This window comes from Panthera tigris, chromosome C1 (genome assembly GCF_018350195.1).
Source record: "Panthera tigris isolate Pti1 chromosome C1, P.tigris_Pti1_mat1.1, whole genome shotgun sequence".
In the NCBI taxonomy this organism is placed as follows: Eukaryota; Metazoa; Chordata; class Mammalia; order Carnivora; family Felidae; genus Panthera; species Panthera tigris.
In genome coordinates, this window is record NC_056667.1 from 170831212 (window position 1) to 170850493 (window position 19282).

General features: G+C 33.5%; 1 protein-coding gene across 1 annotated transcript in view; it reads left to right on the plus strand.

Moving 5' to 3' along the window:
* ZNF804A (zinc finger protein 804A) overlaps positions 1–19282 on the plus strand; it is a 285533-nt gene that overhangs the window by 217038 nt on the left and 49213 nt on the right. Inside the window, exon 2 of the mRNA XM_042997382.1 lies at positions 5864–6007. Within this exon, the coding sequence (XP_042853316.1) occupies positions 5864–6007 (144 nt within the window). The remainder of the gene's footprint in view (positions 1–5863; positions 6008–19282) is intronic.

Genomic DNA, 19282 nt, shown 5'->3' on the forward strand with positions numbered 1-19282 from the left:
CTTCTATTCAGTTAATTAGTAGGGAAATTATTTCAGGAGGCAGAAATGAAGTTTCAGAAAAATAAAACAGGTAAGCTAAGAAAACTAATATGAAGCTGTACTGTTTGCCTTACAAGTACTATTACAGGTACTGGCACTCTGTCTTGCTGGGACCTTCTGTGGGATCATAGAAATGAATCTCAGAAATGGATTGCCTGATAGGTAAAAAAGGATATAATTTATCCTGGAGTTCTTACCTTCCACAATGGTCAAGAGTGGATCTATATTATATTAATTCCTCAGCACTCCTGGGTTTTGCATTTTTTTAGTAGTGAGTAATTTCCTGCAAACTTCCATCTCGTGTGTAGAGAAGCCCCTGGACAGGAAGATGTCTCAACATAGGCTAGGGCAAAATGCAGTCAGGGTAGTACTCTGTGAAACTGCTGGACCACTCAGAATGAGTCACTTAAGTAATGACTAGACCAAGAGACATGGCCTGGAAGATGTGCACTATTTTATAGGAAATATAGATTATGGACTATGGATTTCCAAATAATACATCTTCTGTCTGGATATTCTTCTAGGAAAGAATAGTTTTGCTATCTCTTTGATTAATTTTTTTCATTACAATTAAAATTTAACAAAGAGTTGTTTTTGCTTCCTCTTTTAAAAGGACTTATGATAAAATTTATCCTGGATACAAATCACATGCTGCTTTTATTCTTGATGAGGTAATAGTAGAGAGAGACAGTGTGTGTGTTTCCTAGGTATTTTAAGTGTTAATTACATACAAATGTTCCTTTGTGGCATTGAAAATAATTATGTATTAACTGTGCTGAATCTATTTGTATCTTCAAAATTTTAACGTCTTTAAAAAGAGTATCCTAGCAGAAATATTAGGATGTAATATATGATTACAACTACTATTAGCAATGATAATTTATATACAGCATAATTTGGTATTAGCTCTGAAAGCATTCCCCAAATAACTGGAAATAACTGGATACCACAAACCCAAGCATGAGCACAATTATTTTAATAATATTACATATCTAGTGCTGCTAGTTTCTGTTTTGTTTGCTTTTTTATACGTGTGCAAAAGTGTTTATGTATGTTGAATGTCTGCCAATGCCGGGTTCTGTTAAAAGTACTGGAGGTAGAGAAGTAAACAAAACTAACACAAATCCCTTCCCTCATGGACCTCACATCCTCAGGGAAAACTACTTGAGTGTACTGAATTATCGATGCCTTTTTAAGGGAGGCTGAATATTATTTGACACCATATGTTATGCTGAAGCCACCACAAAATGTGTTATCTTGGAAAACAAACTTTTCTCCCTTCAAAGTCCCACTTCAGTACTATTCATTTCTTTAAAATTTTTTTTTAATGTTTATTTATTTTTGAGACAGAGAGAGACAGAGCATGAACGGGGGAGGGTCAGAGAGAGAGGGAGACGCAGAATCCAAAACAGGCTCCAGGCTCTGAGCTGTCAGCACAGAGCCCAACGCGGGGCTCGAACTCACAGACCGCAAGATCATGACCTGAGCCAAAGTCAGACGCTCAACCAACTGAGCCACCCATGCGCCCCAAGTACTATTCATTTTTAAATACATGGTGGATGGAGTAGCCCCAGGACTGTGGACAAACCATTAACTTCTATGTTTCAATTTGCTGAGCTGTAAAAAATATTGCGAGGTGCAATTGCTAATGTTGCATAATAAAAGATTCTTAACTTTATAACTTTAGAATTGTATGCCACTTTCCTGAAATTAGGGATTCAACCTTTACTCTTTTTAGATAGGTCTAAAATGTTGGGGCGCCTAGGTGGCTCAGTCAGTTAAACTTACAACTTTGACTCAGGTCATGATATCATGGTTCCTGGGCCCGAACCCCACACCAGGCTCTGTGCTGACAACTCAGAGTCTGGACCCTGCTTAAGATTTTGTGTCTTCCACTCTCTCTGCTCCACCCCCATTCATACTCTTTCTCTCTCTCTCAAAAATAAATAAACATTAAAAAAATAATAATAAAATAAAATAAAAATAAATAAATAAAATGCGATGGGTTTGGATGACCTGACTAGCTACAAGAAACTTATCCCTTCTTCACTCTACCATCACATTTAGTGGGACATTACAGACATTGCACATGTAGTTGAATAGAATGGGTTTGTCAGATGGAAGGGGAAATTTTGAGGTTGAGGTTATATGAACAGTTGTGTTCCTTTTTCACCTCAGTCAAATGTGTTTCATACTTCTGCAGTGGAATGGTTGTGTGAATATTTGTCACTGTGCTTTATAATCTCAGTCAATGCCTCTTTCAGTATCACCCACAATGAAGGAGAAGGGTTATGGGGCATTGGGCATGTCACCTAATGAGGGCTGATTTTGTCTGTATACATTTGAAAACATGTATAATCAAAGATAAAACATATGATTCCTTTCCCTTATGACACACATACAATAACCGATTCTTCTATTGTCTAACATTTTCTAGAACACGACCCTGACTCTAGTGTAGCTCATTTCAAATGGAAAGTTCTAGCACAAAAATATTTCTTACCGTGCAATCTGTTGCAACCTTACCTTCAGTTTTGTATATTTCTTTTTTTTTTTTTTAATATTTATTCATTTTTGAGACACGGAGAGAAAGGAAGAAAGAGAGGGTGCACGAGGGGAAGGAGCAGAGCTAAAGGGGGACAGATGATCCAAAGTGGGCTCCATGCTGACAGCAGAGAGTCCAATGTGGGGCTCAAACCCACAAACCATGATCATGACCTGAGCCAGAATCAAGAGTCGACCACTTAACAAACTGAGCTACCCGGGTGCCCCGTTCCACTTTGCTATATTTCTTTTAATGTCTTAGAGGAAGATAAATGATAGATGATAGATAGATAGATAGATAGATAATAGATAGATAAATGACAGACAGGTAGATAGATAAATAGATAGATAGATAGATAGATAATAGAACCAATGTATATAAAAATATTAGCAATGATTTTAATTAAGTAAAAATCATATGAGTTTGTTATATTTTTTGAACATTTCTATAGTTCTCAAGATATTTTCAGAATGTGAAATATCACTTAAAAGTTTTTCTAAGAAATAAATTGTAATGATTAAAAAACAGAAGGAAGACTTATGATAAAAGAGATTGGAAAATATATTAAATGATGGGAATGTATGAGCTTTACTTGAAATCTGTTTTGATCAAACTAGTTTAAACTATTAGATGATTGTAGTTGTTTGAACACACTGACTGGGTATTTGATGATAGTAAGGAATGATTGTGGTTTCTTCATTGTTTCTGTTTATTTAGGCCTAATATTGATTTTGTGATGATATTTCTAAAAAGTCCTGTTTTAGAAATACATTTTGAAAAATTTTCAGGTAATATAGGAACTTGGGAATTTCCTTATAAATTATCTGAGGCAGAGGAAAGGGTATGAGATAGGATAGGTACATTGAAACAAGGTTGGCCTTGAGTTGATAATTGAATTCAGTTGATGGGTATGTGCAGGTTATTGTACCATTTCTACTTTTTTTATGTGCTGAAAAGTTTAAACGTAATGAAATTCTATGAACCAGATTATTTGGGTTCAAATATGGGCTGCACATTTATTCACTATATATCCTTGAGCTAATTATTTCACTTCTTGGTACCTTCACCATAAAATGAGAAAATGTCTAAAATACACATCTCTATAATTTTAATCAGGATTAAGGGAGTTAATACATGTACATTCTTAATCGGGACTGATCCTAAACAAGCACTGAGTAAATGTTTTCATTGTTTCATTGTTTTCAAATGTTTCATTGTTTTTCAAATGTTTCATTGTTTTCAGATTTGTTTTTCTCTTCAAACTTAGGCTAAGGCTAGTATTTTGGAAGAATGCAATTTACCTGAGAATTTCAGTTTACTTTAGTCAAAAATTTTCCAATTTTTGTGGAAATAATAAGTAAGAAACAATTATTGCTTCTCTGAGGGAATATCAATCTTAGGAAGAACAAAATAAACCTACACAATAATAAGAAATAATGAAATATTTTGAGAGATGAAGTAGCTTAACTGTAATTATAATTAATGGGGAGAATCAACTAGTTTGCAAAGAAATTGCTGTTCAAGAATATTATTTTGAAGGCTAATTCAGCTTTGAGCCAAAATCTATTGCCATTATAATATAACTCATATTGATTGGAATTTTATCTCTGCTTCACACACTTTAGCCATGAAATCATAGTACTTAATTTTTGTTTCATTTAAATTGGCTAATCCACAATGTATTATTTTAAAGGTTTTGTAAATTTTCAGTAACGAGTTTAGTTATATATGACTCATTTTCATGTTTTTAAACTAGCTGTTTTTTTTTTTAAAAAAACATATCTTAAGTAATCAAAAAGAGTAATAGGAAATATTTCACAAACCTGATGAGAAATGGTAAATTAATTATTGAATTGATAAATTATAAATAAACAATTTGAATGATTTTGCAATTTACCACCTCTGTGCAGTTGATAAAACTAATAGAACAATAGATCGTTGTCTTTATAGTGAGAAACTGAGTTATGTATTTATAGACTATGGCAAATATATTTATCAGTTACTATAATGTATTTCACAAGATAAATATACAAAAGTAGGGTGAATTTTGATATGTGATGTGCACACATAGTACAATAAAGTAAGGGAAGTATTAGTCATTCATTAAATTACAATTAGTAAACCACTTTTGTATTTTATAGAAGCAATTTAAACATTCAAACTGTGAGTCCTTTTTAGCTTGTGTATTTAGAGAGAGGACAATGGCCATTGATATAGAGAGGACTATGTCATTTCATCTCCATATCCCACTGGCTGAGACAGTTAGTTTCTTATACCAGCACATAAAAGGCCTGAATATGTCCTTAATTTGAATTGTAAAGGAGTTGAGTATGAGAGAGTCTTTAAGTTAGAAACATAATATATTCTCTGGCAAGAACTGAAGTTTAGATCTTCACATCAGCACTTCAGCAAAAGACTTGAACAATGTTTCAACATGTAAAATTTATTTATGTCTAACAACATTGACATTTAAGGTTCAGTGAAACAGCAAGTAAATTTAGAGTTGAGAAAACCTAAAAACCACAAACATTTTGCTATTTTATGCTTCATAAATGAAAGCTAATAACTGACTACATTTTTCATTTTTTCAGTGGTTTGATTATATAGCCATCTTTATTTACTGTGAGCATGATGAAAGCAATCTGCTTATACAGTTTAATCCTTTTCAGTTTAGGCAAATAACTTGCAGAAAAGAATCCTATTTTCTAAAGACTAGAGAATTTTTTAAAGTTCGACTTAAAATGATATGGGTCAAGATGAAAACATTAGTCAAATGAAATCTACTTGGGATGAGTATGCTACTATTTAGATATTTAAAGAAACAAGCAAACAAAAATACCAAACTTGAATATTTCTGCACCAATATGGACTTCTTCATGCAGGACACATTTTAGATGTTGTTTAGAATTTACAAGTTTTATATTAACTAAGCCATTGCCAGAAGTCAGCGGTTGAATCAACATAACTATATGATTTTTAGTTTCTTCTTTGCCAACACAGCACAGGAAATTGTTCAAACAAGGGGCTTCTATTTCTCCGTCTGATTTGCTTCTGCACATTTTTGCTACTCTTCCCACCATTTATCTTGGCTTCTTGTGTTAATCTTTTATGCTCTTCAGCTCATAATTTCTTCTGACTTAGTCTGCTGGCATTTGCTTTATTTTTCTTTGTTATATTCTGTTTCTAACTCTAATTATTATGCTAAAGTTGACAACTGTCAGAACAAAGTCAATTTAGGGAAGAACTAATTGCTGCCTTCCTTGCAATTTTAATTTTTAGGATTATGCTGAGAAGGAGAACACCATAGCAAAAGCTCTGGAAGATCTGAAGGCCAACTTTTACTGTGAACTCTGTGACAAGCAGTACTATAAGCATCAAGAGTTTGACAATCACATTAATTCCTATGACCATGCTCACAAGCAGGTAAGAAAGAAGTGTCCAAAAAAATCTGATATTTCTGTACTTTTATAATAATTTAAATGGTATAAACTATTTAAATATGATACTTTTATTATTTTTTGTTATATAATTTTTATAGATGTCATTCTGGAATGATAATTTGATGACTTAAGACAATTAAAAACAAAAAAAAAAAGCACCAAAGGTAAAGTCTGAAATAAATAACCAGCACGAAAAAATACCAGTGAGTTGCCTTTTAATAATTGATAGTAATTTTAAAATTATATTCTACAGGTGGTGATCCTCTAAATGTCTTCACATTTATTAATTTTTAAGTGTTTTAAACAACTAATGATATTTATTAAATGTAAGTAAATTTATTCATTATTCTCTAGAGAAACCATTTCCCATTTGAACTACCATTACAATATGAAAAACAGCTAATTTAACATGGTAAAAATAATCCATGCTTACTGGTGAAACAAGTACTTAATATGTGTATAATATAGTTCATTTTAATATTATTTTCATTTCCCTATCATTTGTAAATCCAAGATTGATTTTTTCAACACTCTATATAAAGATGTGTTTAAAATGGTGATGTCCGAAGTGAATAGTACAGATTCAATTTTCTCATATGTTTTACATTTATCAGTGCAACTTCATATATTTAGGTAACTTGATATGATATAGCAGTTTTACTTATCACTAATTTATAAATATTTTCCTTTTTGACTCATCACTCAGAAATGTCATCTACATATCATTTGGGTATTAATAAAAGGTACATTTTTTTAACTTTTTTAATGTTTATTTATTTTTGAGAGAGAGAGAGAGAGAGACAGTGTGAGTGGGGAAGGAGCAAATAGAGAGAGGGAGACACAGAATCCAAGTAGGCTCCAGGCTCTGAGCTGTCAGCACAGAGCCCGATGTGGGGCTTGAACTCACCAACCACGAGATCATGACCTGAGCTGGTCGGATGCTTAACCAACTGAGCCACCCAGGCACCCCATAAAAGGTACATTTTTAACCCATGAATATGCACTAACTTTCCATTAACATTAGAGTTACTTAGCATAAGAAAGAAAAGGGAGAAGTGATCATGTTGAGGGCTTATTAATCAATGGTAGATGTGTTTTCTTTTGCTGTTTCTTTTGTTTCTTTTTTGTTTTTATTCCTTCTGTTCTTTCATGCCAACAAAACTATGCTTGAAAAGGCTGTTGTATGGAGTATATTAGCCTTCATTTACATGTATCACTAACTAATGCATACTAAACTCAATGACCTGCCCTTGCCTTTTTTTTTTTCCAGGTCCACTTGCACACTAGTTAAGGGAAAGTTTTTGGTGGGAATATCATTCTTTTTCTTACATAATAATGCATAATATATATGTATGTATGCATAATATATCAATATTCACATATTGATACTTGATTTGAACATTAAAATCCATCAGGAAATAGTATTGACTTAATTTTACAGTTAGTGGCATATATTTTATAAAAAGATTCTGGAATGCCTGTCTGCATGTAACTCTGAGGTAAATCTGAGAAAGTTGTTCTTCTGATTTTTCCTAAGTATCTAAAAGCACAAGATATATTATTACATATATGTTTCGTTGTGTATTGGGAAATATGTGTATATATATTTTAAGAATATCTTACCAGTTATTAATATCCTTTGCCAAAGAATGTTTTATTTGATCATAGATTTCCTGGAAGATCAAACTCACAAAAATTATCATGAAGACCTTTCTAGTTCCAAATTCTTAGTGTAGTTAGGATACTATATACTGTACACAGATAAGCTAAGGAAATTCAGGCTGGGTCTGCATTGTTATTTTGGAAGTCCAAAGAGTCACTTTTGATAATGTGCAGAGGGATCAGGGCCTAGAGACAGGGTATCTATCTGAATGGCCATGAACTCTGATAGACCATTTTGATTAATTTAGCATGAATCAATGTTGTAGTAGCTGAAAATATTTAAAATCTATATGATCATCATAACCCCTCTCCGTAGGATAGTGACAAATCTTCTGGCATGTCTTCCAAAAATATATTCTTCCTTTTCTGAGCAACAGCCTCACCCTCATGACTGCTACCAGTGGTGCTACCACATGATTCCATACCTTGGCTACTTTGAATGAAGTAGGAGAAATGAAATTTGTAGGTAAATAATTCAGATCTTTTTCTTGAGAACTTAAGGTTGAGATACAAAAAAAAATCTGTCTACTGTCTGACAATGGTTAGATCTAACACTTGAAAATATAATGGAGTTGTGGCTAAGTACATTGAAAAGCTGAGAAAGCTGGTTTGCAAAAAGAACAAAAACAATACACAAAGAATGAGATGTAAGTGGCCATGTGACAAGTGAAGGAGCGTATGGAAATGGCAATACTGATTTTGAGTAGCTTTCAGATAAAAGTAATCCTTCCAACAACTTATGTATAGACCCTTTCCTGGGATTCTGAGAGATAGTTCACCTTGCTGCATATAAATGAACTTAAAGGAAAAACATAACAAACCCTGGATTAATACTTATTACTTGCAACCAAACCAAACCAAAACAAAACAAAACAAAAACACATTAACCTATCTGAGGAAAAAAGCAATCACTTTGGTTTCCAATAGAAAAAAAACCTCCACAAGAAACAAAGTCCATATTACCAGCACTTAACTTTCAGGTAGGAAAACCTACATGTGATTTGGATACTTCCTGAATGGAATTAAAAAAGACAAAGAGACCACAATCGATGCATTGCTATACAGATGTGATTCCAAGGGCCACCACATTCAGAGAAAAATGGAGGAGTTATTGGTGGAATGAGTCCTAGCCCTACCATTACCAGCCTTGGGTAAAATATGCAAAGGCTCAATTAACTCAAATATTCATTGTTAGGGACAATAAATGAGAGAATGACCATGACCACACTTTGCAGAGTACTTGGAAAATAGTAAAAGCTTAAGATTTAACTAGTTTCATTATTACTACTTACTAAAATTTCTTTTCTCCTAGAATGTTTGGGACACTAACACTTTGCCTTTGAGACTGCCTTTATTTAGGTTTCCCAATAAGGATCTATTTTTGCTTCAAAAAGGCTAATAAAGTCTAAAACATATCCAGGTAATCTTGACCTAAGAGCAGTGTGCCTGCCTCATGTAGCTTTGCAAATCTGTGTTATGACAGACTATGTGTTGCATTTGAACTCTAAGCTTCAAAGGAAAATCTGTTTCTCTCATCCCCATGCTCTTTGGATAACTTCAAACTCTCTCTCAAGCTCTCATCGCTAAGACTTGCTAACAGAGAATTAAAAAAGAGGAAGAGGCACAGGTGTACAGAGGTGATCACCATAGTTCACAATTCAGGGTTCATTTTTAGAATATTTTCTTTTTAACTTTGAAACTTGAAAGCCATTGGATCATAACCCTTTAATGGCAAGGATTATTTCTTTATGTCTTCATCCCTCACAGCATCTAGTGCAACATCTTGCACAGTTTAGACACCTAATTAGTGCTTCCCATATGAATATAAAAGGGCTACAGTCAGAATCGCATTGAAGATTTTGTAATAAGCCACAGTTTCGAGATAGAGAAGCACTGAGTAGTACATAGCATTGTTGAATATTTATTCTGCACACTGGAAACAAATATAACAGTATGTTAATCATACTGTTAAAAATAATGATTAGAATAGTTGCCAGTGAAGTTATGTCATTCTGAATTCTAGTCAGTGAGATTAAAACAAAAAAAATTTTTTAAGTGGGAAATTCAGCATCTGGTAAAAAGAAAAAGTTTTCCTCTAAACCCTTGACCTATTCATCTGCCTTTAAACTAAAGCCACACTGTGTCTGTCTTCTCACCCGGCAGCCTATGGGCAATTCAGAGTTATTTTCACTGTAAGAGATTTGTCACACTGATGCCATGAAGAGATAGGAAAGGGAATGATTGCCTTATTGCTGCTGCCCCACAAACATTTTGATTTTTGCTTTAGCGGCTTCAGTATGGCTGAAGTATCTCCCAAAAGGCACTGAAGTGACCTTCCCCAGCAAGTCAAGATTCGGTGCTTTACAGCATGCTGTTTTGTTCTCTGCTCCAGAGGAAGTCACGGTCAGGCCAGGTTGTTGGAATTTGCTGGTCCTGCAGGGACTTGTATTGCTATAAAAATGGAGCAGACTTATTCTCAAATGTGAACATTCCTAGTAATTTAAACTTCTGTTCACTAATCTGATACTTGAGAAAAGAATCACTTCTTGATATTTGGGTCCAAGTTTTCACCTGCAAAATAATATTTAAAAGTTAATAAGAAAATATGAGGTATGCGTAAAGCAATGCATGATTCAATTCATTTCAAACACCTTCCCTGGGATTTTTCTTGTGGTGTGTGCTTCAGTCTAATTGTACCATTATTATTTTGTTTAATCATTTTGAGGTTAAGAACAACAAAAGGACATAGAATTTCCTCCTGCAGAGCCTGCCCACTGTCAAAAAGTGCCTGCCCCAACAGAAGTACACGTATGTGTCTAGCTAATCATGGAACTGTATTGCTTTGACATTTCCTATTCAAGGACACGATTTGAATAGAATTAAACTGGAAATCTTGTCCATTATTGAGTTTGAGGCATACTCTGGATAAAATAATCATTTCCAGTATCTGATCTGAAGCCATTTTCATAAACCTTTCCCAGCGAAGTTCAAGTCTTTCCTTTCCAGCTTCCACCATCTATTAGGCTGATGGTGGCTGTCTGTTGAGTAGTCATTGTTGAGGGTGTGAAAATACTAAATGTTTCTGCTCTATGTTATCTAAATATAATTATGAGAAAAAGCGTTAAAGAACTAGACTACAGTAGAAAAATACAACTAGTATTAGAGATTTCATTTTATAATTGTCAGTTATGAATTGTAAACCACAAAAAGAATGTCCCTCCACCCCTTTGTGTTTGTTACCAGTAAAAATTTTATTTTGTAAAACAACAAAAATCATTTTAAGCCAAAGTGGTATATCTTTATTTGTTTGTTTTATTTTTAATTGAAGTATAGTTGACATACCATAGTATATTAGCTTCATGTATTAAAGATGTGTGTTAATGTGCATGTGTATTTGTACATTGAAATATAGACATAAATAATATGTCAATATATACATAAGGTGCACACACAAATACATATGTCTGTGTCTATGTTTTTGTTTTTTGGGGAAACCATTGTCACTGTTATTTAATGTTACTTCTTATCAATTACTTGCTTACCTAAATATCTTGGATCCAATAGGCACTATAATACATACAAAATACATTCAATTAAAAAATCTGTCTAAATAAATATATCAACTCCCAAATTATTGTCTTCATACAGATTTTGCTCTTTAGGAAATTCTTATATGATATGGTGCAATACTCCCTCATCCTGCTCAAATTTTATCTCAGTTTATTTGTAGCAATTTGGAAAATGCTGCCTGTGACTCAGTTGGGGACAACTATTTTTATTATTTGTAGGATATTAATAGGGAAACAGTTGACACCTCTTTATTGACACTCCCCAATGCATCAAAAGTAAAGTTCAAATCATCAGCATGATGTTTCCAACTAAGGAAGCATGATTCATGTCACAAAATCTGACAAAAATTCTCTCCACAATACTAAAAACTGCTTTTGTTAGCAGATCAGTGAAATTTAAAAAGGTTTTTTTACTGTTTATTTATTTTTGGGAAAAAAATAGGTGGAGCACAAGCAGGGGAGGGGCAGAGAGAGGGAGACACAGAATCTGAAGCAGGCGCCAGGCTCTGAGCTGTTAGCCCAGAGCCCAAAGTGGGGCCCAAACCCACTGTGAGATCTGACCTGAGCCAAAGTTGGATGCTTAACCCATTGAGCCACCCAGGCGCCCCAGTGAAATTTTTAATTTACAAAATATGTCATTTTGTATCAACAAAGATGTGTGCTAAAAGCTTAAGTGACATATTTGATAAAAAGAAAATGTGCTAGATGTTAACCCCAACTCTATTTTCACCCCAAATATTACTATGGGCTACCAGCTTTTTTGCCCTTGAGTGCATAAGAAATGTTACTATCAATGTTGTAATCCAACTGTGGTTGAAATAAGGGGGAAAATAATATATATATATATATATATATATATATATATATATATATATAGCATTGTTTTAAAAAGTGTCAAGACAAAATGTTTCAAAGAATATACCACACAGTGTTTATTTAGCTTATCTCTGGCCACAATGTTTTTATACAGTAAAACAAAGAAATATAGCAAATGAAATGATTAAAGTTTTATTTTGGAAGTGTCACACACATAAATTAACACATGCACATATATGTATACATATGCATGGTTTATATTTCTTACCTCTTTTCCCTCAAAAGGTAAAATCATGACCTTCATAAAATGTAAAATAACATGTTCAAACATTTTATTCAGCTCTTTAATTAGGAAAGCAATAAGACACTAAGCTTATTCAAAGGATCATTTAAAGAACCAACTATATAGTTTCATAATACATATGCTATAGCATATATATGCTATATAGTCAGTAAGGAATGCTGGTATTAATATTTTAATGCATAAAAGCTGGTTGATACCATATAGGACAATAAAATGTAATATTTCGGGTCATCTTTTGTAAAGCGCAAAATCAATTGTATCTCTATTGGGCAAAGTATATTTGTATTGCAATAGTCAATAATCATGTGCATTACTCTCCACTTTCTACAACTTAACTTACTAAATTCTAAAATTGCCTAGTCAATGGAAACACAAAGATGACCATCCTTGTAGTTTCAGATTATCCTTGGAGGGTTCTGTATACAAAGACCACCACTTCACTGAAAATACACTTTTTTGACTATTTCCAAGCCCTAGAAATCCCTTATTATAATTTTGAGTGCAAGAGTGACTGACATTAACATCCACATTGTGGGCTTTTCAAGCACCTGAAGAAAAAATTCACTGTGAGTTCAAGCAACGTTCCTCCCTCATGGTATGTCCAATATCTGTCAGATCAGTAGCATATTAAATCACAAGGCACCAGTGTAGTGAAAATTGTGCTATGTAACTCAGGGAACTTCATCTTGAAGCTGAGCTTTTGTAATTTTATACTGTGAAAAACCTTCAGGAAATTGTCTCTTTCTTTCATGGAAGAATAATAATATTAAGACCGTCACTGGTGGCTGAGAGAGGAAAAGATACTTTATATCTTTACGAAAGATGTTATTTTATGATAAATACAATGCATGTTTCTAATACATTTATTATAATTATATGCATTTCCTGAAATCATAAAGAGAACTGGCAGGACAAAAGGGAACTATGCAATGACTTCATCAGAAATTTTCAGATTATGAATGTATTCAAGAAAGATGGACATGGATGTATTTAATATTTTCTTTCTTTTTTTAAAGTGTACAACATAATTATTTATTGTATGTGTATATTGTGAAATGATTACCACAATAAGTTTAGTTAATATCCATCACCTCATATAGTTACCATGAGAAAAAGCTTTCTGATGAAAACTTTTAAGACCTACTCTTTTAACAAGTTTCAAATATAAAATACAGTATTTTTAATAATAGCTGCCATGCTGCACATTACCCAGAACTTATTTATCTTATAACTGGAAATCTGTACCTTTTCACCACTTTCACCCATGTTCCCCACCCCACCCCCTGCTTATAGCAACCACCAATGTGTTCTCTGCTTCAGAGTTCATTTATTTAAGACCCTATAAGTCAGAGCATAACAGTATTTCTTTCTCTGTCTGACTTAATCCACTTAGCATAATTCCCTGAAGTTCTATCTGTGTTGTTGCAAATGGCAGAATTTCTTTCATTTCTATGCCCAAATAATTTTTCAATATACATATATATATATATATATATATGTATATATATATATATGTATATATATATGTATATATGTATATATATATATATATGTATATATGTATATATATATATATGTATATATGTATATATATATATATATATATGTATATATGTATATATATCACATTTTCTTTATCCGTTCATCTGTCAATAGACATGTAGGTTGTTTCCATGTCTTGGCTATTGTAAATAGTATATACTTTCTAATACATAGTTTTAACACAAGGAATATATTTACTGAGATGATTCAATTTTGTTACAATGAAGGAAATAGGAAATATAAACTTTCCAACTAACTATTGTCATCTTTGACTCATTTCATCTTTCCAAAGCTCATTGAGCAAACTAGAAAAGAAAGAAACCAAAACCACAAAACAAAACAAAACGAAACAAAAAAAGAAGAAGGAGGAGGAGGAGGAGGATGAGGAGGAGGAGGAGGACGGGGAGGAAAGGAGAAAGAAACCAGGCAGAATTCTCTCTTTATATATGTGTGTGTGTGTATGTGTGTACTTGTGCACACACATATATAGGCACACATACACAGATGCATACTATACACACATTTAGTCAGCAAATGTGTATATTTACAAATATACAAATGAAGAACTAATCTAGGTGAGTAATGGTGAAAAAAACAAAATTTTATTTTCACAGAATTTAATTTTGGTAAGTCAAGAAGCAAACTAACAACTCAATTTTTAAATCTAGATATTTACAACTTTGAGGAAAAATAAAAAGAGAGTTGCTAAATGGTAGATAGCTGTCATTTTACATAAGGAGAGAAGTGAAAACCTCTCTGATGAGGTGACAGTTAAGCAAAACTTTAAAGTGAGCCAACAAGTGCTAAAGGAATACTTTAGGAGGAATACTTCCTAAAATACGCAGGGACAAGATTGTAATTAGATTCTTTAAAGAACAAAGGAAAGCCAATGAGACTACCAGAAAGCATAGGCTAGGGAAATCTATAGGAGATAAATTCGGAAAAGAAATTTGGGGCCAGATTAGGAAGATTTTTGTAGGCCATGATAAAGATTATAGGATTTATTCTAAATGCTGTAGGATGATTAAAAGATTTCCATCTGGAAAGTAAGATCATGTGACTTGCTGTTTTGAAAAAATCACTCTAGTTGTTATGAAGAGAGTGAATTGGAAGGAAGGAAGTAATAATGGCAAAAAGAAGACAGTGGGAGATTAATGCTACATTCATGACAGTTGCTTGAGTTAAGAAATAATTGTACCCACTGTGAAAATTGGTGAGAATCTGATGTTTGAACGGCATGGAAATGCCAACAGGTACGTAGATAAATCAGATATTGTGTGCTGAAGAAAACTAACAAAAATAAATGTTTGTGGGGCAAGAGTGAGGCATTTGTGGCCATGTCAGATTTGAGGTGCCTACTAAGCATCTAAATGGAGATGGTAATTATGCAGTTAAATGTAGTGTAACCACGGAGTTAACCATGAAGCTGATAGTCATCTAGGGAGTAAGTAGAGATAGAGAAGAGGTATGAGAAAAGGAATAAACCCTTAGCATACAACTAGAAGTTGGGAAAATGTAAAGGACCTAACTATGGGGCTTGAACAAGCGTAGCCATGAGGATAGAGACAAACAAGATAGTCAAGGAGTAGTAGTGAACAACTGAGTCACAAAGAGAGGATTTCCTGATTTTGGATTTGGAAAGGTGGACAACTTGACATGAGAGGTTTTTCGGAATGGTTGGAGACCAATGCCTGACAATAATAGGTTTAAGTAGTAATGTAAAAAGAGAAGTGAGTTCAATCTCTGCTACTTAGAAACAAATGCTTCTTAAAACTTAATGGCGCTGGAGAATACATTAACAGTAGAGAGAGTGAATAAAAGCATAAATATTTTAAAAGTTTTAGTGTGGTTTTAGATTTTTTGTAAACTAGCCTTGGTTAGAGTGCAAGAAGCCATTTTTGTTCAATTATAAATCTTCAAAATATTTATTTTTAAGCTTCTATTTTCAGTTATAGCTATCAAAGATACTTCATTATGGCTTAGTTAAAGCCCAATTTAAATATCTCCACTTTTTTCTTCTGAGGTTCAAGGAAAATCTATTCTAAAACCATGTCAGTTTAGTTCATAAACTGAAACAAAAATTAATTTAAGATATCCAGCAAATTGAGTGAGTTCTCTTATGTCTATTTAACATATTATTTCTGATGTCTCTAAGTCATTGTCCTCTGTAGGGAAACTCCAATTGTTATTCTTTTTTTCTTGGGTTTATTTTACTTTCAGGAAAAGGGTCCACTTGTTTCTCTAATTTCAAAGGCATTTTCCTATGTTTTTTTAACCAAAATCTAGGGTATTGAAATTAAATGGATGGGAAAATTTGTTCCTATTTATTAGTTCTGTCTAGATTGTACATATGCCTAATAGTCTGCAAAATGTAACTTTACCCAGGATTAACAATACATATTGAAGGGGTGCCTAGGTGGCTCAGTCAGTTAAGCATCCAACTTCACCTCAGGTCATGATCTCACAGTTCATGGGTTTGAGCCCTGCATCAGACTCTGTGCTGACAGCTCAGAGTCTGGAGCCTGCTTCAGATTCTATGCCTCCCTCTGTTTCTGTCCCTTCCCCTCTGACACTCTCTCTGTCATTCAAAAATAAATAAACATTGAAAAAAATTTTTAAAAAATTTTTATGTAGAATAGTGAGTGTCCTTTTGGTTTTCAGCTCACTAATTCAAAATTGTAAGTTGGTATGACCTTGACAAAATCTTAGTCACATTGCAGTGTTTTTTTCTAAAACAAAAAATGACTTGAAGTCAATACTTCTAGGAAAACCCAAACTGCTAACAGTTGAAAATTTTGCTCATTGTGTGTGGAAATAACAGAAAGAAATTACAATGAGGAATAAAAACTATTTGACAGGTTATGATTGAACTTTCTGAAGGTCAGCCTCTGCAGGAATTTCTTGCTTCTATTCATCAAAATTTATTTCATAACTATTATTTCTGGAAATCAAAGCAACATTTCCACATAAATTTGTTATTTTTTAAATAAGGTTCTACTGCAAAGAAAAATTGATGTTTGACACGTAAGGGCATTTTCTCTCAACTTTCTATCACATTCTAATTGTTTAGTGGGAAAGGTGTTCCTAAAGTGCAAATCTTTGTTCAGTAATTTTAGTGAATCCAGGCCACATGTTGTGCCAATAGTAAAAGAGTCTGAGAAAGACAGGTTAATATACAGCTCTTTGTTGATGAAAAGGCTGTGTGGATTGAATGAGAGAGGATGAGAAATGATGGAAGAGCAAAGATGTCCTGACTTCTTTTTCTCCACCTTCTGTTCCTTGTATTGTCTTTCTCTGAATACAAACAGATATGCAAACCTGAAATTCTATTCTCATATATCTGCCTACAAAAGAGCACTTTAATTCTATCTAGTTATATTTCTGATTAGATTTTTGTTCACTATTACCTGTCATAATTAATACTGGTGGTTTCATTGTTTATTTGTAAAGTAAAAATATTTAGCAGGAAAGATAGAAACAAACTTATTGAACATAGTTTTATTTTTTCCTTTTCCCTGAATATACTTTTTAAAATATTATTTTTTTAATGTTTATTTTATTTTTGTAAGAGAGAGACAGAGAGACAGAGCATGAGCAAGAGAGGGGCAGAGAGACAGGGAGACACAGAATCTGTAGCAGGCTCCAGGCTCTGAGCTGTCAGCACAGAGCCTGACTGGGGCTCAAACTCACCAACTGTGAGATCATGACCTGAGCTGAAGTCAGATGCTTAATTGACTTAGCCACCCAGGCGCCCCCTGAATAAATATAATTTTTAAGACTTTATTTGTAGAGAAGTTTTAGGTTTACAACAAAATTTAGAGAAAGGAAGAGTTTTCCCATATACTCTGCCCCCTTACATGCATAGCTTTACCTGTTGTCAATATCACTCATCAGAATGGTGTGTGTGTGTATGTATAAAGTTTATTTATTTTGAGAGAGAGAGAGAGAGCACGTGTGTGAGCGGGGGAAGGGCAGAGAGAGAGGGAGAGAGAGAGAATCCCAAGCAGCCTCTATTCTGCCAGTGCACAGACTAACACAGGATTCTATCCCAGGAACCATGAGATCGTGACCTGAGCCAAAATCAAGAGTCATGTGCTCAACCAACTGAGCAACCCAGGCACCCCAGAACGGTACATTTTTTACCAGCAATGAACCTACATGGATACATTATCATCACCTAAGTCCATAATATATTTTAGGGTTTACTCTTGGTGTTATATATGCCATGGGTTTGGGAAAAAAAGTATAATGGCATATCCGTCATTACAATATCATATAGAGTATGTCCACTGTCCTAAAAATCCTGTGCCCTGCCTGTTCATCTCTCCCAACTTCATTTTTAGAAACCACTGATCTTTTTACTGTCTCCATGTCTCCATTTTGTCTTTTCGTGTAGTTGTAATCATACATTATGTAGACTTTTTAGATTGACTTCTAGTTAGTAATATGCAATAAAGTTTCCTTCATGTCTTTTCATGGCTTGATAGCTAATTTCTTTCTTGGTTACTTTCAAATGTTTACAATTGTGGTAAAGTGGCTATAAATATCTGTATGCAGTTTTGATGAAGATGTTTTCAACTCCTTTGAGTAAATACCAAAGAGTGTGATTGCTGGATTATATGTAAGATTTAAGTTTTGTAAGAAAGCACCAAACTTTTTTCCAGAGTGGCCATTCCATTTTGCATTCTCACCAGCAATGTGTGAGAGTTTCTGTTGCTCACCAGCATTTGGTGTTGTCAGTACTCTGGCTCTTGGACATTCTAACAGATATGAGTGCTATCTCATTGTTGTTTTAATTCACATTTCCCTGATAACATATAATATGAAGTATCCTTTCATATGTTCATTTATCACTGCATATCTTCTTTGTCGAGTTGTCTGTTAAAGTCTTTGGCCCATTTTTTTAATTGGGATGTTTATTTTCTTATTGTTAAGTTTTACGAATATTTTGTATATTTGGAAAACAATCCTTTATCAGATGTCTTGTTGGTGAATATTTTTTCCCAATCTTTGGCTTGTTTCCTAATTCTCAAAATTTGTCTTTTGCAGAGCAGAGGTATTTTAATTTTAATAAAACCCAGCTTGTCATTTATTTCTTTCATGGATCATGTCTTTGGTGTTGTATCTAAAAAGGTATCACCATACCCAATGTCACCTAGGCTTTCTGTGTTGCCTTCTAGGAGTTTTATATTTAGATCTATCATCCATTTTGAGTTAATTTTTGTGAAAGTGTAAGGTCTGTGCCTAGATTCATTATTTTGCATGTGTATGTTCAGGTATTCCAACAACATTTGTTGAAGAGACTGTCTTTCTCCATTGTGTTGCCTTTGCTCCTTTGTCAAAGATCATTTGTCTATGTTTATGG